Below are 22441 nucleotides of genomic sequence, written 5' to 3'. Positions count from 1 at the left end.
ATATCCTTTAAGAACCCCCTACTTACTTAATAAATATTATAGGATAAGGTTGCTGTTTTCTTGCACTCTATTTCTTCTGGCTTTTACTGGCATTTATTTAGCACTAGTTAAGCTAAGGGAGGTCTAGGTAGCTTAATAAGAACTGCCCTCTTAAAATCGATTATTATAACCCTTTTAACCTTGCAATTAAATAGCATATTTAAAAATAAAATATCCTTATAAACTACTCCCTCTTAGTATATGGCGCGTAATGCTGTAATAGCTATGTTCTAGAGATTTTTATTTATAAAGCTACTAGTCTTTAATGCGTTAGCAAGACTATCTCTGCCTTAAGATAAAAACATTATATATACCACGTAAACTCGATAAACAAAGTAGTAGATCTTATCTATTGCTTAAAGATTTATAGCACCTAGAAATACAGGCATATTATAACCTTAAAGTAGGCTTAAGCAGTTATATACTGCAGCCTTATGTATAAGATTGCTAATAAAGGCCTGCACTATGCCCTTACCGAGAAACATATAGCTATAGGCTAGTAGAGTAACTTGAAAAAGAATGCTGCAGGTATTACCTTGTCTTAATTGCGTGATTCCTTTATCTAATAATTGCTCTAGCTGTTTCTAGAGAAGCGTAAGCTATTTGCTATAACTGACGGGATAATATGCTTATATAGGGCGGTTACTGTAGTAGAGAGTAACATTAGGGTATTTAGGATTAAGGAAACCTCCCTACATTAGACCGAGAAGGCATTTTTAAATATAATACTGGCGACCTTATTAATAAATATCTTTACGGGGCTGCCTTGCTAGTTATTAGCTCTGCTGACTTGCTTATCCTGTACTTTATCTTGCTAGTGTAGGAGTATCTGGCGGCCTAATTAATTTGTTATTAGATGGTTCTTGCCTATTGTCCCTTCTTGATAATATTTTATCGATTTGCGGCTTAGTAGCTTGCTGTTTTCTTTTATATAAGAGGTATAATAATTGCTCGATATTGTTATAAGTAGTTAGTTAGTAATTAGGTAAATACTTTAATAATGCTAATTATTCGTTTTCTAGGATTAAGCATAATATTATCTTAAAATCTTCTGCCTATATTTTCAGGTTATTTATAACACTTTAATATTCTTCCTATCTATATTTATATTACTCCTTAAGTAAATTAAGTATTATTAGTATAAAGGTTAGGTATTAGCTAATAGCTATATAGATATAAAAGCTATTTAGATATACTAATACTTTATATTTAGGTTTTGCTAGATAATAAAGAAGAGTTTTAGGCTTATTTTAGTTAATCTTTAAGAAGATAGTAGCTTTGCTAATAGTTAGGTTATTATATTTAAGGCTACTCTTAATTATATAGTAATATATCTGTATAATAGTAGATATAGTTAGTCTTTCTGTATAATATTAAAATAGCATATTTAGGTTTATAGATATTAGGATAGTCTTGCGATTTATTACCTCCTTATAAATATCTATTAAATATAGACTAATCTGCAGATATTAAATAGTTAATTTATAAGGTAACTTATATTTAGAAATATATATTATTATACTTAGTCTAAAGGGTTTGTTATTAGATTGGGTAATATATATCTAATTTAGTTGCAGTTAGTTAAGATCTTGTTTATAATTCGGTATCTAGGGCATTGCTAGGGTCTCTCTTTTAACCACCTCCTCGGCAGTATTACTAAGAGTATAAGGATGATTCTTAAATATAATGCTATCTCCAATTTCGAAGGCTGCTGTAACCGTTTTAACCTCCTTAAGTTGTTATATAATGACCCTAACTAGATCCTTTATGCTGTTATATAAGAAGTACTTAAGTAACTTTTTATCTACTATCTGCTACTAGGAGACTTTATTACCTAGCCTGGCCAAGAAAGCACGGTTTTCGAAAACGTAGCTATTAATTAGGAATATATCATTAAGTATGCTAAAGGTAAGCCTTTATTTATAGATAAAATCGGTCCAAGGCTATAGGTTTTTAGGGCATTATTTATTATACAGGTTAGTAATAAAGCCCCTTAAAGACAGTTTTAAATCTGTTTTAATAGTAAATCTAGAGAAGATAGACATATGGCAGGCAGTAATATATTCTTTAATTATCATGCATTATATCTCTTCCTCTAATGCATTAGCGCGTTATCGCTCCTTCTTAGCGCATTATTATTTATCTTGCCGTTCCCTTTCTGCATCTTCGGCGTATTGCCGCTCCTTCTTAGCGCGTTGTCGTTCTTCTTGCCGTTCCCTCTCTGCATCGTCAGCATATCGACGTTCATCTTGCCGTTCTCTCTCTGCATCTTCGGCACGCTAGATAGCCTCTTGGAGAAGTCGCTCTAGCTCGTTTGCGCTCTTTCGGTCGGCCATTGGATATTTGCCGCGTGTTTTTAATGCAAATAATTAGTTTAGTGCGTCAGAATCGGTGCTTCTAATAAGTGCTAATAAACAGAGCTGCTATTGCTAAGGTAATGCCCTTATCAAGGGCGCGCGGATTGGTTAAGATTTAATAAATAAGCTTACTAATTAGGGGCAGCCTAAGAAGTAGAGAAAATGTTAGCTATGCCAGAATTAGATTACTATCTTTCTACCTGGCCTTTATGGGAAAAGTTTAGTAATTAATTATATTATAATATATAGGGAAGCTAGGGTCTTGTTTAAAAATAATATTTAATAATTAGGCTACCTCTAGAAGAATCTACTTAATAAAAATAAGTACCTATATTAAAATTTGCTAAGTCCTAGTTCTATTAATGCCGTTATTTTTAATTACCTTATCTAGCCACCAGCAGGCTTTAATTATTATAAAAATATAAAATCTTAGCTAGGCACTTTGCTAGGATTCTTATTGCTATTAATTAAAGGGTTATATTATTTACTTTTTTAAAATTATCTCTATAAAAAGACTTAGTTAGTCTAAGCCAGGATATAGATACCTGAGATAAAGGACTTATATAATTTATTTAGTAGAACTAAAGTATATTAGTATGAGAAGCGGTAATGGCTTATAAAGGCCTCCCTATATCCTGCTTAAGTATCTGCATTTCCTTAATTTATAATAAAGCTTATCTAGATTAGATATGTTACTTTAGGCGCTTATATATATATCCAGAGCAATACTGGCATTATAATAGTAGTGACCTCGTATTATCTATCCTAATTCTCTCTTAAGTCTAATAATATCTTTAAGTGCAATAAAAAGCCATATTAACTATATATAGGCTAACTGTTAAAGCAGATAAGAGCTTTGCTTTAAAGAAACCACGTTGTCTATAAATTTGAATGCGTAAATAATATAGGGGCTAGAGCTAGGGGCGTTTATAGGCATAGATATCTCTGCTAATAGCGTGTTCTAATCCGCTATAACTGCCTAGTAGTATAGATAATGTGCTGGAAGGATTGCTGCCTAGAAGTGCATTATAAAGTAAAGGAATTAATGTTTTTTGCCTTAAGCGCGAGGCTTTAAGATCTTTTATCTGCTGCTTAAATTGTTACTTCTTTAGACCTTTCTAACAGCTAGCAGCTGATATGGCGATATGCTTTATTATATTATCCGAGGTCTTTTAATATTAATAATTAATAGAAAGTTTATAATAAACCTTAGAGGTCTTATTTAAGATAGAATTAAGTTTTATTATATTATTAAAGAGCTAGTATTTAAATAATAAAAGCGCTTGCATCTTGGCTTATTTAATGAGTAAATAAGAGTTAGAATTAGTATAGTTTGGAGAGGGGGCTTGTTATCTATATAGTAGAGGAGAGTAGGTATTAGTTAGTATATGATATATAGTCTTTATAGGCCTTTCTTAAGCACTAGTTCTTATTTCTAATTATTATTTCTAGTTATGTATTTCTATCTAATTATAACGTGTTGCTAATTAAATAGCTATATAAGTGCTTTTGTTTTTGGCGGTACCTGCTTTGGATAGAGAATGTGGTCTGCTTATGATTATAAGGACTATACTATACCTATTTATATTAATTATATTATAAGAAGTAATATAATCTTTAAAAGGTATATATTACTCCTATACCTTATTTTATAAACTAGGTATAGACTTTTAAATTTTTCTTTCTTATTTTTTACTTTAATAAAGATTTAAAAATAGTAAAGCAGAACTAAGTAGCTAGCGCTTAAAGTATTGTTTATTACTAAGCATTGGGTGATTTAAGGAGTGGCTGGTGCTAGGTGCTCTATATAGTGATGAGCGCTTAGTGCTTTGCCTTGTAATGAGTGCTTGCTCTAGCTTATGGCAGGTATGTAATGCTCCTTAATAGCTAAGGCCTAGTACCCCCTAATAGCGGCTAGCTCTTAATGCATAACTAAGTAACCTGGCCCTACTGCATGCCATGGCGCCCCCACTATAGCCTATTAGAAAGACAAACCACTTTTATAAGATCTATCTCATAGCGACAATTGCCGCACCCTTGGCGAAGAACATTATATATTTTAATATATAGCTTGTCTAATTTATATGGCTATAATCTGCTATATGTTAAATAAGCAGTTGCATTTAATAGCCTATTTTGCGGTATTGGCCAGGTATTTATAGATCTGGATGGCTTGCTTTAAACGCGCTAGAATGCTAGCCGCTATGGCTTTTAGGCTAGCACTGTCTTGCCGCCTAATGTCCTGCCTATTAAGGAGTTAGTGTTAGATCTTATTTAATCTAAGGGCAAATATATATATAATCTACTTAGTAGCCTCTAAGTATATTATAGTAAAGAGGGGTAATAGTCTTACTATATCGTTCTAGCTTTTACTAGTCTATTTATGTTCCTATAATGTGCGCCTTAAAGCACTTAGGGATTTGCAATTTTCTTAAGCTATTATATATATGTTAAGGGTAATGCTTGCATCGCATTAGTAGGGTTTACAATAGACCTGCTTTAATTCTCTTTTAGACTTAATGCTATATTTAAGAATTATAAAAATTTACGTTAATTATATATATGCTAATTATTAGAGTCTATATAGAGTTACCTTTCTGTAAATAATGCTATTTACTGCTTTAAAAGTATTAATAATATATATATCTAAACTCTAAATATCGCTTAGTAGTGTAGTTATATAAAGTAGTGAAATCCAATTTATAATTACTTTTATATAATTTGTGGCAAAAAAAGCCATTAAATTAGGGCTAACTAGTTTGCGGCTTTATGTATTTATATATATTATTACTTATATTTTAGTACTTGCCTTTGTTAGTAAGAGGCGATTTTAGTAGTATATTGGATTATAATGTCTGTTTTTTAGATAGTTTACTATTAAATGCAAATAGGTCTTACCTTTCTCTATAATAATGTTTTCTATATAAAATATTATAGGATGTTTTTCCTATTAGCTTTATTTATATTAGACTCTTTTAGCTAATTAGAAATAGCTATTTAGCGCTAAATTCGAAGCTTGGCAGTGATTCTGGTGTGCTATTATTATACTTATATAGAGGAGGCTTAGAAGTTATAGTAATATTGCCTATTATCTATATTATATAAGGAACTCCGGCCTGCTTGTTATTAATGTTTATGAGCTTATGTATATTAACTATAATATGCCGTGGATCCCTTTTACATTATGCTGCGCGACTAGGAGTAATATCTTGCATTTTATACTTTTCCTTACTTTACTTTTAGGCAGATAACCTGCCTGAAACCTGGTAATGGTTTCCTTAAAACTGTTTTATATATTTTTACTAAGTTAGAAATAGGTTTCTATATACTAATAGCTGTCTAAATCCCTGTTATATATAGGAAACTAGTATTAAAATTAAGTGCCTAAAGAAGGCAAATTAGCCAAGCTGCGTACTGTGTATAATAACAAATTGCCTTTTTTTATTATATACCTTAGAAAACATCCTCTTAATAACGTAGATATAATAATTCCCTAAACGGGACTAGCACCTAGGTCTTATAATATGTCTTAGTTATGTATTATTATTATAAAATTAGCCCGCTGCCCTTATAACTGCTTAATAAAGTCGATCTTTAAACTGTCCTTATAACCTAAATCCTTAGTTCACTTACTTCTGTTAACTTTAAGTTCTACGCTTATTATACGATATTAATATAGGTGTAGCCGAATGTAAGCCTTAATTATATCTTAAGAAGATAGTAATTACAGCTATTCTTAAATGCTTTAAGGACGTTAAGTCCTTAATTATAGCAGATAAAGTTTAATCTGCTTAGAAGAATGCCGAAGGCCGCATTAAGGGACAATTACTTATTAGTAGAAAGTCTTTTATAGAAATAATATTAATCTCTCTTATCTTAGTCTAAATGCCTTACTAAATCTATGTAGCGAAGGGCATGAGTATTGCAGGAGTAATATCTAGTCCTTATTTACATATATTAGATAAAAGCAAACCTATATAGCATAACTACTCCCCGCTATTAAACCTGCTTTTCGAGTCTTGTGGGGGCTATGTAAGGAGGTGGTGGATATGGAGATAATTAATAAGCAGGTAGCAGAAGCATTGGCGATAGACCACGCCAACGGCATTCTTAACAGATCTATTTAGGGTTCAATGGAATGGAAGTGGCAGAAAAAGTAGGACAATCCGTCAATACTCGTTGTCTGTTATTAGAAACCAGATCAGGATGAATTTTACCAGACTGTTCTACTCTTGATGTCTTATGGTGTTGTCCCTCCTCCTCTTCTCTTTAACATATGTTGAGCCGCTGTTTGGTGATCGAAGTTTGTTCAATACATCGATGTAGATCACAATGGTAGTCCCTACCCAAGGCTCGAAGGTAGGACTAGCGGCCAGAGTGAGTGAGGCTCTCCATGGTGGCGACTCAAGATACCAAACGTCCAATGGGAAAGGACAGATACAAGAGTGATCACCGATGTCTACCCATCGTATTAGGAATCACCGTCAAGGTCAGGAGCTTCTCCGTACTACCGTCACCGGAGACGATGCTTGCTACGCCCTTCATAGAGGCAAGTCTTGGTATCATGCCCTGCGTGAGAACCCAGAATCGTGAGGCGAATGCGACAGCGTGAATGGGCGTGAGTGCGATAGGTTATGTGCGCGACGCGGCGGCTAGCTGAAGCATCACAGCGGTGGAGGTGCCTTAACCCTTCGTTCTGATTCTATGCCATCGGGCAGAGACTATGCTTCGTGGGCCATGTTATCTGTCGAAAGGATCTGGGTATGTTGAAAATGAATCGAGCATATTTAGGGCGATGGGAATTCGCGTCGAGTGCGGTGCGTTCTGCGTAGTCGACGTCGCAGTAGAGGGAGTTGTAGCGATGAGTCGAGAATATACTTGACTATTGAATAAGGCTTGCGACAACGCCGACGCATGGAAAGTCGATGCAAGATATGACTTGACTGTGGATAAGTCGAGGAGAAGAAGAGAAGAAGAACACTCGCAATCCAATCTGCGCCTGTAAATTAGTGGGATGCGGAGCTCTGGAAGACCTTGTCGTAATCAACACCAGAGCCTTTAACCTAAAGAAGCCTAGAGGTTGAATAAGCATATAGGAAGACCTACTTGGAGTGGCAAACTCGTCTAAACTTAGGCAACCCCACCTAAGCCAGAGTAATCTCACCTAACAGTTCACCAACTAAAACCCGGGCTTTTACACTAAGAGTGAAATTCTTGCAGGGTTAACTGACGATTTATACTAGAATGCTTATGCCCTAGAGGACCAGGTCCCCGGACTGATTACTTGCATTACACCTAGGTAATCGAACAGCTGTTAGTTATTTGCAACTAATTCCGGGAATTCGCTTTGCCTTTTGTCGAGAAACTCTTAGTAACTAACATGACAGGACAAGATTAGGTATATAACGAGCGCGCCCGCTCTTAGGCAACTTCTAATTATAACGCATGCATTGCAGAGCGCTCAAACACGCTTGCCCTATCCTCCTTTCGATAATCTAAAACATTCTTCCTGTACCACGATAATCACCTATAATATGTCAATCGCGAAGCCAGCTGGAAAGGTTGCTAGAAAGCAAAACGCTTTTTTAAGTGATAAGATCTTAGCAGTGGTCAGTCGGATTAGCAATACGTGGTCAGCTGCCGCGGCTTCCAATCATATCACCTTAGAAGATCTGCGAAAAAGGGTCGCTAGATACGACGAGGTTTTGAGCGATCTGCAAGACCAAGAAAGACTAGCAGCTAAAGACGCTACCATACACGTAAAGCCTGTACATACTTTCCATTGCTAATGGTCTGCAGTATTAACTAATTAGATACAAAGAAGCGAAAGCGTTCCCCATCACCTCCCGAGGAACTGAAGCGCTATTGCAACTGGGGTCAATCTAATACATGCCCCAAGCCAATTGACAGCCTGGCAAGCATTGCACCAAGGAAGGAAACTTCTGCAGATGCCCTTGCGCAAGCCGGACCGGTCAAAAGCTTACGCGAAGTCCTTCAACCAAAAGCAGGAGAGCTATATCTTGCGCTTCACGAACAGTCTCAACTCTGGCTTGCAGTGCTCCTCCTCCCTCTTGCAAATCTACACACAATTGGTATCTCAGCTACCATTCAAAGTCTAGGTCTAGCCAGAAACATTCCCAGCTGCGTTATCTATAACCTCGACTCTAAGCAATTTGAGTGGCGGGAGGGATATGCCGAAGGTAAAGCGTTCGCTCATAAGCGCAGATTTCCTATTATGTATTTTACTAAAACAAAGTTCCCGGACAGCAGTGCAGTTAAGTGGATTGCAGCTGAGGATTTGCGGATACTTGATGAATCTTCTGTCCAGTCTCCCATCCCTTATTACCATATCGCACGAGCTTTTATTAAAAGCCGGACAGAGTACCGCGCTCTGCGGATTACAACAGGAAGTCTCAGCCGTCCCTTGGGTACGTTCCACTACCTTTCCGCTCTAGATGAATGATCACTAACCCTCGATCCAAGAGCACAATGGGGATATCCCTGATCGTGTAAGGTTTGACCGCCAAAAGACCCCATTTACGTTCAAAATACCCACGACAGTCCATCGTAATATTCAGGAAGTGAATAAGCCGCAACATGTCGCAACGCGGAGTAGTGGGTTTACCCCGGGTGGTCAATTGCCCAAATCTAGCAATGGTGTCACGGGCAGTTCTCAAACAGGTCCATTGGCAAACTCATCACGTCCTCAGCGGCCAGCATCGTGTGCACTGCACTCGAAGAGTCATGACCATCAGCATAAAATACTGCACACCTTCGCCCGAGAAGCAAGTGCACTCCCTGAGATCACCGATGCAAAGGAAAACCCGAAGGACATAACGTTGCCTAGACCAATTAGTCTTTGCAAGAATGAGATTAGGGCACGCTTTAGACTCTTTAAGTGGCCAAAGAGCCTCCCACAACACCTTCTTGACCTGTTAGCGAAGAAATCTGGAGTCGTAGGTATGGAGTCTCTTCCTTACGACTTCAAAAACAGACGGGGACTGCTCTGCTGCCCGTTGTGCAGTAAGATCAAAGAGTTTGTGCGTGTTGGCTCTTTTACGAGCCATCTGCTGGAGAAACATGCAGGGTAGTGCTCATGCACGGAATTTTTACCAATGCGCCGCTGGAAGGGTAGGTATAGTGATGCACTAAGTCGTAAACGCGCCGGGAAAACGCACTAAGGGATACGTCACTCGGTTGCTGTAGACGGCACTCACAACTGACAGACCCCCGCAAGAATGCACCACAACAGAACCAGTATAGCAGCCAGCAAGACATGAGGGAGCGGTTCGCACGACCACTCGGCACCTGCCGACCGTTGCCGTAGTTACCTGGACAAACAATCCATATCAGAATGGTTGTTTAGTCATACATTCACATTCCTCCCCCGGTCTGCTAGTGGGTTCAATATAACAACTATAATATCGTCTGATTTCTATTTAAAAATCTCTGCGTTCGTTAACTCCTAATATATGCACAGTGGCCCTTTCACCTAGAAGATTGCCAGAGCAAGCATTCTCCAGCGCAGTAGGATGCGTTTAAGATTCTAATAAAGGTAGGCCATGTCTATATCTAAAATTTGGTGACTCTTGTACTGATGAGAGCAGCTTCTTAAGCAGTCACATCCAATTCAATCATCAGGACTCCTAGTCTTACCTAATGAGCTGCTGCTTGAAATCCTGGTGCACGTTGATTCAGTCGGTCAATTGTTCCTAGCACTCACGTGCAAGCGGCTGCTCGTTGTCTCCTCAATGACAATCACAATGATCCCTTCTGCGCCCAAGCACCGCGCATATCATCTGGATTGTTCTGCAATGCTCGCCCTCTTACATGTTATATAGCCACGGGATGCTCGAGGGCGATCCAAGAAGTCTTGGGCCCGAGCCTCAAGTTTAGCTAAAGTCCTTATTAATTCCCTTAGGTTATTCTAAGTTTAGGGTAAGTCGCACTAAGATTGGTCGGTGGAATTAGGACTTGCGCACTAAGTTAGGCTTTTAATTTATAATTTCAATACTAAGGGCGGGTAAGCGAATGTTGCTATTAGAAACGATAGGCTGGCGATAATAAGCCTGCTAGTAAATTTACAATTAGTAGTCTATATTATATTGCTAAGGGGGTCCTGTGTGCCTAGTAGAGAGCCTTGCGCATAAGTGGCTAAGTGTAATAAAAATGCAAGCATCCCCTTATCTAGGTTAAATGCTGTTAGATATTACTATACCTTACCTTACCATAAAGACCGCCGGCCTCGTTATTGGAGTTGCTAGGCTTGCTGGACTTTTCACCTCTTACATAGAGGCCCTTAATAAAATACAATCTTACCAGACCTTTAGAACCGACTTGCATGTCTTAAATACCTAATTTAAAGCTGCTAGAGCTTGCTTCGAGCAATAGGGTCTAGGCGTTGGCATTAAGTAGGGCTGACTAAAGCACGCTTATTACCTAGCCCTGGATAATAAATCCGTTTTTGATGCAGTAGCCGAATTATTACATATTATTATTAAGGCGATTTGCGATGCTGGCAATGTACCCCCCCGTCGAACTTAGGGTATAGGCTTTAATAACAAGGACTTAATAAAGCAGGGCCGACTGTTGGCCTGCAATACAATGCACAAGTCGAAGATGAATAAGATGTTATAGGCGTTATGGGGTAAGGGAAAGCATATAGAGCAAGTTAAGATATTTGAAAAACTGGTCTAATAACTGCATAATCTGGTGCCCCTAAGTATAGGAAATAACTGATAGCTAGCATAAAATCCAGTTGCTAGCTATACTAATATACTTACTCGAGGTATAAGCTACGTTGCGCTATAAGACAGGCTATATCTAACTAAAAGTAAGAGCTAATACAGGCTATAAATAATATAATAAGATCTGTTGTATCTTGGAATGAATTAAGGAGGAGGTTAGAGGTAAGGTAGTCCTGTATCTGTGCTTATCGGCTTTGTACTAACGCTACATAGCCGAAGCGCGCCATCAAGTTCATGCCTGGCTTAGCAATTGCCCTCCTAATAAGCACTACTATAACTCCCTTTAGAAAAAACTCCTAGGTACCTATAATTAGATTCTTAACTGTATTGTATTTAGCCGCTAGTTAGCCAGAGGATTTATAAACCAAAAACTCCTATAGGTTAATAGGCATATAGGGTTTAGAAAGATAATCCTCAGTGCCTATCTTATTAACCATCTTTCTTCTACCTTAAGTATGCCTGTTACCTATTTCTTCTTTTCTTTAAATCATACGAGCCAAGAAGACCCTTTCTTAGCCCTATAGTTATAGATATCCCAAATTATATCGCAGAATGATAATATATTCAAATACGCCTGCCAGAGTTAGATCTCTAATGTGGACCTTTTGGCAACTTGCGTAACTATTATTACCCTCTTTAAGCAACTCTTATGCAATTTTCCTAGATATATTCTTATCGCCAATGGCCTCGACAAATGTACCCACTTAAACAATAGCAGCACCTTAATCGCAAAGTTTCTTTGCGATGTTGTTAATTCCGTTACTAGAACTGAAACATAAGTCCTTCTTATCAGTCATAATGAGCCTGCCATCTAGAATGCACTTATAGACAGTATGCAGGAAACCTTTAATAAGTATAGGATAACGCTTGATAATGTTTAACCAGATATTAATATCTACTCTCATGCTATCGTTAACAGAAAGCTTTATAATAAGAATAATAATGTCTAAGTAACCCTTTCCGAAGCGATATCCGATCGTTACCAAGGTCAATTCCTCTGGCTTAAGATGTAAGAGGAGTGCCTTAAGGGAGGGATAAACAAGAAACAACCCTAATATGCTATCAAGAACACGCCAACAGGCCTTGATTGTCTATATGACTATAACTAGACCAAAATCACCAAGTTGGGAGAAGAGGGAAGAGATCGAGCCTTTGCTTTCCTTTGCTGGGCGGCATTTGCCCTATAACCCCTTATTATCTACAAGATTACTAAAGCTGCTCTAATACTTACCTCCAGAGAACTCTTACAGGACGATTTCCCCAATACCATAAATAACAAGTATATCAAAAGCGAGGTAATTAGTCTTTATAGCCCTCTCTTAAAAGTCAGGAAGGGATTCCCTAGGTCTTCCCTAGGTCGATAAATAGTATACCTGCCTTGTTTCTTAATCTGTTAGTATCTTCTATACAACCTTCCTACTCTAGGCTGGATATATAATAAGAAGATATTATAGATTTCTTAAGAAAAGATATAGAATACCTTACTTGCCAGGGCTTATCTTAAATATATCTTCCTGCCGCAAATTTAGTAAAATATTTTAGATAACTCTCTTTCCCTTAGTATCTTATTATAAGAATATATAGTAATAACCTTCTATTAATATACTAACTCTAGACTAAATAATAATAAAGAACTAATAAAGCTTTTAATGCAGTTTTTTAATAAAGATAATCCTATTTAAAATGCTTGGCGGGCATTAATCAAGACTAAAACCCGACCAGACGCAGCGGCTAAGACTATACTACTAAGCCTACTATATTATGCTATAAGGATAAAGTTAATAGGCGTGATAATAAACCTTATTAATAAATAAAGCGTAAATGAAGCTAGTAGCTTAGGAAGATTACCGCTTGATATCGCTTGTGCTGATGGGTCTAACGATTTTGTTACTCTGCTTCTTTTAAAAGGAGCCGATTTTGCGATAACGAACAAGAATGGATAGACGCCGCTCAACTCGGCCTCAATCAACAGACATGCAGAAGTCGTCAAGATGCTGCTAGAGAAGGGAGCTAATTTCACAACGGCAGATAATAATGGCTAGACACTACTAAACGCAGCCTCAAGTAGTGGTTATGTAGAAGTCGTTAAGATACTGCTAGAGAAGGGAGCTGATATTATAATAACGGATAATAATAGGTAAATACTACTAAATACAGCCTCTAGTAGCAGTTATGCAGAAGTTATTAAGATGCTACTAGAGAAAGGAGCTAATAATATAATAATAGATAATAATAGGTAGACACTACTAAACTCGGCCTTAAGTGGCGGTTATGCAGAAGTTGTAAAGATGCTGCTAGAGAAGGAAGCCGATTTTATAATAATAAATAATAACAAATAGATACCTCTAAACGCAGCCTTAAGTAGCAGTTATATAGAAGTCGTTAAGATACTACTAGAAAAGGGAGCCGATTTTATAATAGCAAATAATTACAGTTAAATATCACTTTTATTAACCTTAAAGAAGGGATATATAAAAGTTATAAAAATGCTACTAGAGAAGGGAGCCAATTTCATAATAGTAAATAATAATAGCTAGATACTACTAAATATAGCCTTAAGTAATAAATATATAGAAGTTATTAAGATACTATTAGAGAAAGGAGCCGATATTATAATAATAGATAATAATAGGTAGATGCTATTAAACTCGGCCTTAAGTAGCGGTTATGTAGAAGTTGTTAAGATGCTACTAGAGAAGGGAGCCGATATTATAACGGCAAATAATTACAGGGTAATACCACTAAACGCAGCCTCAAGTGGCAGTCATGTAGAAGTCGTAAAGATACTGCTAGAGAAGGGAGCTAATGTTATAATAGCAAACAATAATGGCTAGATACCACTTTTATTGGCTTTAGCTAATAGCTATGTTAATGTTGTTAAATTTCTATTTAAATCTTTGCCTCTTTATACTACTGAAACAGATAGTCTTAGTTATATAGCCCTCTTTTTAGCTTCTTAATACGGATAACTCCTGGTAGTGCAGTACCTGCTTTCTACTAGACGTTTTAACCCTAATATTAAGAACTTTTATAACTCTATAGTATTATTAGCTGCAGTAGCTAATAGGCACTATAAGGTTATAGAGCTTCTAATTAGTACTAGTGCCAGTACTAAGGCATAGTTCTATATTAATTGCAGTCTAGTATAGTGGGCATCTTATGCAGGTAAATCTAAGATAATTAAGCTGCTATCGTATTATGCAGAATTAAGCGAGAGTGTTCCTCAGAACGAGCCTATATTAGCAGATATAGCTTTTAATGCTACATCGGGCTGGTGTAATGCTTGTATACGAAGTATCTCGAGCAAATCTCTCTATTATTCCTGCCAAAAGTGTGTCAACCTCGATCTGTGCGGTGATTGCTACGAGAGAGGTTTTAGGTGCCGGGATCAAGCGCACGCTTTAACGGTAGGGAGTCCTGAGTACCATCTTTATGTGTCTTTGACGACGGAATAGGCATATCAATGGCAAGCGATTCAGGACCTATCTAAATGAATTTGTAGAGAGAAAATATATAGAGCACACCTAGTATCGGCCAAATCACTCCAACCTGTAAGGCGAGGAAAGTCTTTAAACCTGTTCGTAGTATGAGCGCTTCCCACATAAGCCAATGAGAGCTGGTTCAAAAGCAAGAACAAACTTTGTCCCATAAAATACCATATATCGTTTACATAGGATTCTGTCTCACAGACCCAAAATGTTTCTTAGCATCAGTGACAGAGCACGTGCATATTATTAAGTTGCACCTTACGGAGTCTTAGTCAGCACCCATAAGCAGAAAATGTTAGCGAGTTACTAGCACCCATTTTTGTTAAGCAGGTGGTATACATTGGCACTCGCCTAGTCTTCGCCCTCATGGTGTGCAACTAGAGTTTGTTGCTCCATTGCATGCGCCGTTAGCTCGTTCCACATCTCAAGCAAAGTGTTTATACAAATTCGAGGTCACTTTATCGCAGTGGCTACATTGGTCGAATGACTTCTTAACTAGCGCCTATCTCTCGGTGTTTGCGACATGAGCGCCGTCTCTGTTCCTTTGGCCTTAGTCTGTCATTCTTCATCGGAGCATTAGTCGGGCTCTGGCCTCGTCCGGTACTCAATCACCACGCGATCACCTGTATACCTTGCATCAAAGCAGCCGCAGCTTCCTCTTGCGGCCCTTGCACGCGACATGGATCGGGGAATGGGATCAAATCAGATGAGGGATAGCGAGTTACGTACGTTTTCGCCTGGCCGTTCGCCTGATTTGGTTTTATTAGGAAGCCAGGCGTCCAGCTGATATATGGCCGCCTTTCGTGCTTCGCCATTCGCTCCGCATCTGAGCGGCAGTGGCTTTGACATGGTTTGCTTCGCCAATCATATAGCTACAGTATCGAGCACTTACAGCCTCCTCTTCGCAATAGCATTCTTTTTGTTATGCCCATGGTGGGGATCCTCTGGTACAGATATGTACCCCCCATGTAAGTATGACGTTTACTTTAGGCTGCCAATTTTGCTCGTAAGCAGCTTTTTGGCCGCGGGGGCAAGCGTACCTTTGAAGTACTGCAGATGGAGACACTAGTCCTAGAACGTGGTGCAATTTCGACAGTGCGAGTTAGCCCTATAGCTGCTTTCTTCAAGTGGGAAAGATACCCAATATAATTACAGTTCAAGCCTGCTGTAAGTGTCTACAAAGCCCAAACTAAGTGTACAGAGCCTACTTATCATGCTAACTGACACCGTGTGGAGTGCTGTTCCAGATCGCAAGTATGTTGTGGAAGAGGAAGCTGTAAGTGCTCGATGCTGTACAACGTTCAGTTCGCTAGCAATATTGTTGAATCACGGGAGAACGCAGAGGACAGCAGAACAGAGAGGAAGAGAGCAATTAAGGAGCAGGCGCTATATGGGCTTGTGGACATGAATTTCAGATTGGTGGTGTGAAACCACGGTTCAGTATGGGCTTTAGGAAAATGTAGACACAATTTGAGCAATGTATGGCACAGTATGGGCTTGGGAAAACAAGGACGAAAAGCAGGCGTTGTATGTAAGCATTAGCGACTAGTGCCCTTTCGGTCAGAACAGGCCGCCGGGCGTAATAAATTGTATTGTATTGTATTGTATTGTACAACGTCCAGCCTGCCGCAAGTCGCTGCATATAATAGGCGCCGTGAGCTTGACTGATGGAATCCTCACACATCCTCAGAGCCTGATACATGCCTGCCGTCACCAAGAGCATGCGGGCCTCGCTATGCGCCTCCTCGAGCGTTCCTTTGTTGCGATTGTCTGTCTATATAACATCACATCTTCCTCTTGGCTCGATATCGATTGCTGACCATATCGAATCCCCAGAAGTACACGGTCGGCTGGATTTATGCCGTCACCACCGAATTTATCGCTGCGCGAGCCTTCTTTAATGAAAAACATGACTAACTTGAAACAATCGCCGATAATAATAATAATAATTATGCTCTGGGGAGAATCGGGAAGCATAACGTTATTATGGCCGTCTTGCCTAAATCTGAGTATGGCATGACCTCTGCCGCCACTGTGGCAAGGGATATGTTGCGCAGCTTTCTAAAAATTCATTTCGGATTGATAGTCGGTATCGGCGGCGGCGCCCCAAGCGCAAAGCACAATATACAACTTGGCGATATTATTATAAGTACCTGTGGCAGTAGGAAAGGCGGCGTGTTCTAATATGACTATGGCAAAGCAGTTCAGGAGCATGCTTTCGTGGCGACAGGGTCCTTGAACCAGCCGCCGCAATTACTTCTGACAGCATTAAGCAGGCTCGAAGCTAAATACAAGCTGGAAGGGCATCAGCTCAGCGCCCACGTTAATAAGGTATTAGAACAACGGCCTCGTTTACAACAGAAATACTCTCGGCCACCCCCAGACAGCGACAGACTCTACCGGCCCGACGTTGTCCATCCGGACTCGTCAGACGCATGCGGCGACGTGTGCAGCGACGATCCCTCTTGTTTGGTATATCGAAAAGAACGCAGGGAGCAAGAGGATGACCCTGCCATCCATTATGGGTTGATCGCCAGCGCAAACCAACTGATGAAGGATGCACTTGCTCGGGATAAGCTGGCGGCTAGTATAGATGTCTTTTGTTTCGAGATAGAGGCGGCCGGCTTGATGAACCACTTCCCGTATTTGGTAATCCGCAGGATATGCGACTACTCTAACTCGCATAAGAACAAGGAGTGGCAGGGCTTTGCGGCAGTAATGGCAGTGGCGTATGTAAAGGATCTACTGCGCCAGATCCCTCTTAATAAGGTTGAGGCTGAGATGCCTATTAGCGAAGTCCTTTATTCCAGTTAGTATTATAATACCAGTTTATATAGTTTCTCTAAATTTTAAATAGTTAAATTAACAGGAAATGAAACTAAATATGCGGTAATAAGCATGGCATCTAACCACCGTTTCGCTAAGATCGAGCGATAGTTATCCCTACCAGATTGTTCAACTAATGCCAACTTAGCAAGAAAACGCCGTCATCCCGGCACTAGGGCCTGGCTTCTAAACAGTCCCGCCTTCCAGGAATGGAAACTTGGGTCACGTCAACACCTGTGGCTCTACGGTCTGGCAGGGTGTGGCAAGACTATTTTAAGTATAACGATTCTTAATCACCTTCTGCAAATAGACACCTACACCACACTTGCATTCTTCTTCGACTTTAATAATACCAAAAAACAGAAACTAGAGGATCTCCTACACTCCCTAGCAGTTCAGCTTTATCATACCGGGAACAAAGCCGCAAGAAGACTTAATAGTCTTTTCACTTCCCATAATAATAGACAGAGATAACCAGATATAAATGCCTTATCAGCCTGCATTAACACAATAATACAAACTGCTAGAAAGGTTTTCATTATCATTAACGCCCTAGATAAGTATACAGCAAAGGAAGAACTTCTGCAATAGCTGAAACATTTAGCATCCAGGAAGGCTCAGCTCATTATCACTGGCCGGCCTGAAGTAGAGTTCCAAAGCGAGATCCCTCGGCCATTCGGCAAGCGAAACTGTATCCAACTTGATAAGAAGGCTATTAATGCCGACATACGCTCCTATATTAATGCAATACTTAAATAGAAGCCTGATTTTGTAAATAAGAAACTATCTTAAGATCTTCTAGATAAAATCCAGGATAAAATCGGAAATAGAGCCGATAGGATACAAGTTTTGGCCCAGGTTATTAATACAAGTTAAACATTTTTCTAACATTCATCGCAGGTTTAGATAGGCAGCTTATTAACTAAAGAGTCTTGCTTGATGTCTGAGTCCTAAAGCCATTAAGATAGCTCTTAGGTCTTTGCCCTATGATCTAAATAAGATATATTACCGCATACTCTAAAATATACTATCGGAATATAAGAGCAGCGCGATTTATCTCCTGCACTTTCTAGTCTATACTAAGAGGCCTCTAATACTAGAAGAGGCTATTAAAGTAATAGCTACTAAAATAGATCGAGAGCCTCAGGGCTTCGATATTAATGGCAGACTATCTCTAAAAGCCGACATCTTACGATACTGCCCTAGCTTAGTAATTATTGCTAAAGTCATAAAGTATGCTAAGACTATAGAAGAACTTTATCTTGCTTATTTCTCTGTTAAAGAGTACCTTCTTAAGTAAGCCCAGTTCGACCTTAAAAATGCCAGCATTGCTATCGCTAAAACCTGCTTGACTTATCTTACTGATATTAAGGGCAGCCATAGCATGATTAGATATAATTTTCTAATAGCACGGTATGCAGCAGAGTCCTAGATAGATTATGCCATTTCGGCCAAGACTTCTAAAGAAATCATTTAAATAACAGTTAGCTTTTTAGAAGACAAGAGGACATTTCAGCTATAGTATTACGTATACTAAGCTAACCGTCTATAGGATAGTAGTCCAGGACCTCCTTAAGTATCTAGATTATATTATGCTTATCTTGGCAGACTTATAGCGGCTGCAAGAAATCTAATTGCAGAGGGAGCCGATGTCAACATGCAGGGCAGCGAGTATGGCAATGCTCTGCAGGCTGCCTTATTTCGCGGTAACTGAGGGGTTATATAACTGCTCCTTAATAAAGGAGCCGATATTAACGCGCAAGGCGGAGAGTACGGCAATGCTCTGCAGGCTGCCTTATGTAAAGGCCGCCGAGAGGTTGTGCAACTGCTCCTCGATAAAGGAGCCGATATTAACGCGCAAGGCAGCCAGTATGGCAATGCTCTATAGGCTGCCTCATTTCGCGGCAGATAAGAGGTTATGTAGCTACTCCTTGAGAAAGGAGCCGACGTTAACGTATAGGGCGGAGAGTATGGCAATGCTCTGCAGGCTGCCTTATTTCGCGGCAACCAAGAGGTTATATAACTGCTCCTCGATAAAGGAGCCGACATCAACACGCAAGGCGGCTGGTTCGGCACTGCTCTGCAGGCTGCCTTATTTCGCGGCAACCGAGAGGTTATATAACTGCTACTAGATAAAGGAGCGGATATCAACGCGCAAGGCGGCCAGTATGGCAATGCTCTACAGGCTGCCTTATATGAAGGCTATTAAGAGGTTGTGCAACTGCTGCTAGATAAAGGAGCAGACGTCAACGCGCAAGGCGGCCGGTACGGCACTGCTCTACAGGCTGCCTTATATAAAGGCCATCAAGAGGTTGTGCAACTGCTACTAGACAAAGGAGCAGATATCAACGCGCAAGGCGGCCGGTATGGCACTGCTCTATAGGCTGCCTTATATAAAGGCCATTAAGAGGTTATGCAACTGCTCCTTGACAAAGGAGCCGACGTCAACGCGCAAGGCGGCTGGTTCAGCACTGCTCTACAGGCTGCCTCATATAAAGGTTATTAAGAGATTATATAGCTGCTGCTAGACAAAGGAGCCGACATTAACACGCAGGGCAGAGACTATGGCAATGCTCTATAGGCTGCCTTATCTAATGGCTATTAAGAGGTTATATAACTGCTCCTCGATAAAGGAGCCGATATTAACGCGCAAGGCAGCCAGTATGGCAATGCTCTACAAGCTGCCTCATTTCGCGGCAGACAAGAGGTTATGCAGCTGCTCCTTGTAAAAGGAGCAGACATTAACAGGCAGGTCGGCTAGTTTGGCACTGCTTTATAGACTGTCCTATCTCAGGATAACCAAGATGTTATATAATAACTTAGTTAAAGGGTCGCCAATATAACATCTAAACAATAATCCGGCTCAACAGGCATAAGGGAACTTATAACTTAATCTCGGCTCTAGACCCTATTAATATTATTTAAATCCATAGCCAGATTTCTAACAGATATAACACCGATGCAAAAGGCGCTTTATCACGCTGTGCATACGAGAATCTGTATTTCAAGAAAACTAAAGATTATAAGAAGAAGATATTCAGTCGTTGTTCGCTAGATCCCTGACCCGGTAATTATAAGTACCCACTGCCAAGGTGACCCGTTGTAGTGGGTTTAATTGTATGTCCCCGCCCCCCGCGCGTCAAGTCTAGCGCTACTGAAAGCTAACCTTATATTGCTCCTCATAGCCCCGCGATTCATTAACTACATTTCCAAGTCCAAGCCGAAGATCATGCCACGCTTATTATCGATTACCTAAGGTTAAAGAGAAAGAAAGAGAAGACGGTGGTGGGAGGATTGCAATAGATAACGGCCTAGAGCTCATTTGGGAACGAAGAGACTAAGATTGCAAGCAGATGGTGTTCGATACCAAGGGTACCCTGACGATTAGATCCGTATTAACTTTTCAGGATCGGCTTCTTTAGCTAAGTAAATTCACAGATGGCAGCCTACATCATGGGATGTGCCTAATAGAGAGCCTTGTGCATAATTGGCTAAGTATTATAAAATGCAAGCACCTGTGTATTATTACCATGCTACACACTGTGCCTACTGCGTGTAGGTAGAGTTAGCAAGTTCTTATCTAAGTATGCGCGGCAGGCCGTGCCTTTGTTATAAAACATCAAGCAGGGGTTAGATACCTAATATAGCATTCTAGTTAATTTAATAATACAGTTTGCTTTAGCAGGCAGCTTGGCTAGTAGTGAGCATGCTGGCCTTACTAGCTTATATTGCCTAGGTTGCAGGGCGGGTTATTGGGAGTAGATGTAACGTGAAATAGACCATTGTTCCTATATTATCGGCCGTTTCGTTCTTTCCTAGCCTGATTTGAGCTAGTTAATTATAGTGCGTAGGTAGGAAACGTTGCTAGTTGTACCGTTTGCTTTAGCTATAGATTTAAGATATAACTGCTAATTCTCTACCCTTGTTTTCCCTTATAATGCTGATCTTGCTCGCTATCGTTGTAAGAATGCGCGTAAATGCAGTAATACTATCATTTAATAGACACATCGAGGTGGCCAAGCTGCTTCTCGAGAATAGGGCTGACATTACGGTTGCGAATAATAAAGGAGTCACGCCAGTCATTACGGCATCACTATTAGGCTTACGAATTTAGAAGAGGCGCATCGCAGCTACGGCGGTTAGCTGCTGCATAATAGCAGCCTTATCTAATCCGTTAGAATTAATTAGACCCTGTTCGTGGCGGCATTTACTGTTGGTTATATAGCCTACTTTAGCCGCAAATGCAGGAATGCCTCAGGCGCCCTATCTTTTCAACCGATTGCGGAAGATGTTTATTTAATTTGATACAGCCTTGTAGTCGACCGCGTCAAGAAAGAGCCGCAACTCAAGGGCCATTAAAACAACTTATATACTTATATTCTTATCGAGGGCTCCACGTGCTGGTGGATGGCCAGGATAAGCTAACCCGCCCGGCGTGATCCGACGACCAGCCGTGCACACAAAGTCAAGTTGTGCCATTGAGCCTGTTCTCACCTGTCTCACCTGCTTTGCCTTGCACTTTCACTTCCAACACGGCAGAACCCTTGCAATTAACGTGGCGTAGCTGCAAATCCCAGTACCCAGCAATCCTATTGGCCTCACAAGCTACAGGGGTCCTTTTTAGCTGCAGGCCTCCCCGCACGCAACGATGTTGCTGCCCTACGTTGTTAGTGATGATAATCTATTGCAGTCCTGACTTATCGATCGAGAATCCGCCTCGGCTCTTTTACCATAAACACCTTTGCTAATTATTTAGAAGAGCGCGACTAACTTGGGCTAATAGGCACTTAATATTTAAGAGGCAGGTAATGGCAGGATTTCCTAGCTATGATATTAAACTCCTGGATTAACGGCACTATACTTATGCACTAACTTATTAAAGTGGCGGTAGCAGCGCTAACTGGTGGTGGCAGAGCGTGTATAAGTCTGACCGCGACCACGACCGCGATACCGTCCCTAGCTGCTCGATGCGCCTTTGATTGTC

General features: G+C 39.9%; 4 protein-coding genes across 4 annotated transcripts; all 4 read left to right on the top strand.

Annotated features, from left to right (window-relative positions):
- Positions 1 to 8382: 8382 nt before the first annotated feature.
- BKA55DRAFT_530873 (uncharacterized protein) lies at positions 8383 to 8859 on the top strand (the record flags this gene model as incomplete). Its single annotated transcript, XM_046189175.1, has 1 exon — positions 8383 to 8859. A coding segment is annotated over one exon (477 nt), but the record flags the coding sequence as incomplete, so codon positions are not given.
- Positions 8860 to 13779: 4920 nt separating this feature from the next.
- BKA55DRAFT_530783 (uncharacterized protein) lies at positions 13780 to 13977 on the top strand (the record flags this gene model as incomplete). Its single annotated transcript, XM_046189166.1, has 1 exon — positions 13780 to 13977. One exon carries the CDS (start codon positions 13780 to 13782, stop codon positions 13975 to 13977), a length of 198 nt encoding a protein of 65 aa, XP_046040943.1.
- A 2640-nt stretch (positions 13978 to 16617) lies between these two features.
- On the top strand, positions 16618 to 19171 carry BKA55DRAFT_600384 (uncharacterized protein; the record flags this gene model as incomplete). The annotated part of the gene is made up of 10 exons (XM_046196516.1): positions 16618 to 16806; positions 16840 to 17440; positions 17489 to 17545; positions 17582 to 17896; positions 17936 to 18017; positions 18069 to 18148; positions 18251 to 18303; positions 18500 to 18753; positions 18784 to 18870; positions 19042 to 19171. 10 exons carry the CDS (start codon positions 16618 to 16620, stop codon positions 19169 to 19171), a joined length of 1848 nt encoding a protein of 615 aa, XP_046040942.1.
- A 12-nt stretch (positions 19172 to 19183) lies between these two features.
- BKA55DRAFT_530792 (ankyrin repeat-containing domain protein) lies at positions 19184 to 20218 on the top strand (the record flags this gene model as incomplete). Its single annotated transcript, XM_046189169.1, has 3 exons — positions 19184 to 19273; positions 19670 to 19821; positions 20116 to 20218. Coding segments are annotated over 3 exons (345 nt in total), but the record flags the coding sequence as incomplete, so codon positions are not given.
- Positions 20219 to 22441: the final 2223 nt, after the last annotated feature.

The sequence above is a fragment of the Fusarium redolens genome, assembly GCF_020744475.1.
Source record: "Fusarium redolens strain MPI-CAGE-AT-0023 chromosome Unknown BKA55scaffold_39, whole genome shotgun sequence".
Taxonomy (NCBI): Eukaryota; Fungi; Ascomycota; class Sordariomycetes; order Hypocreales; family Nectriaceae; genus Fusarium; species Fusarium redolens.
The sequence above is the reverse complement of the archived record's forward strand: the minus strand, read 5'-3'. Positions and strand labels throughout refer to the sequence as shown.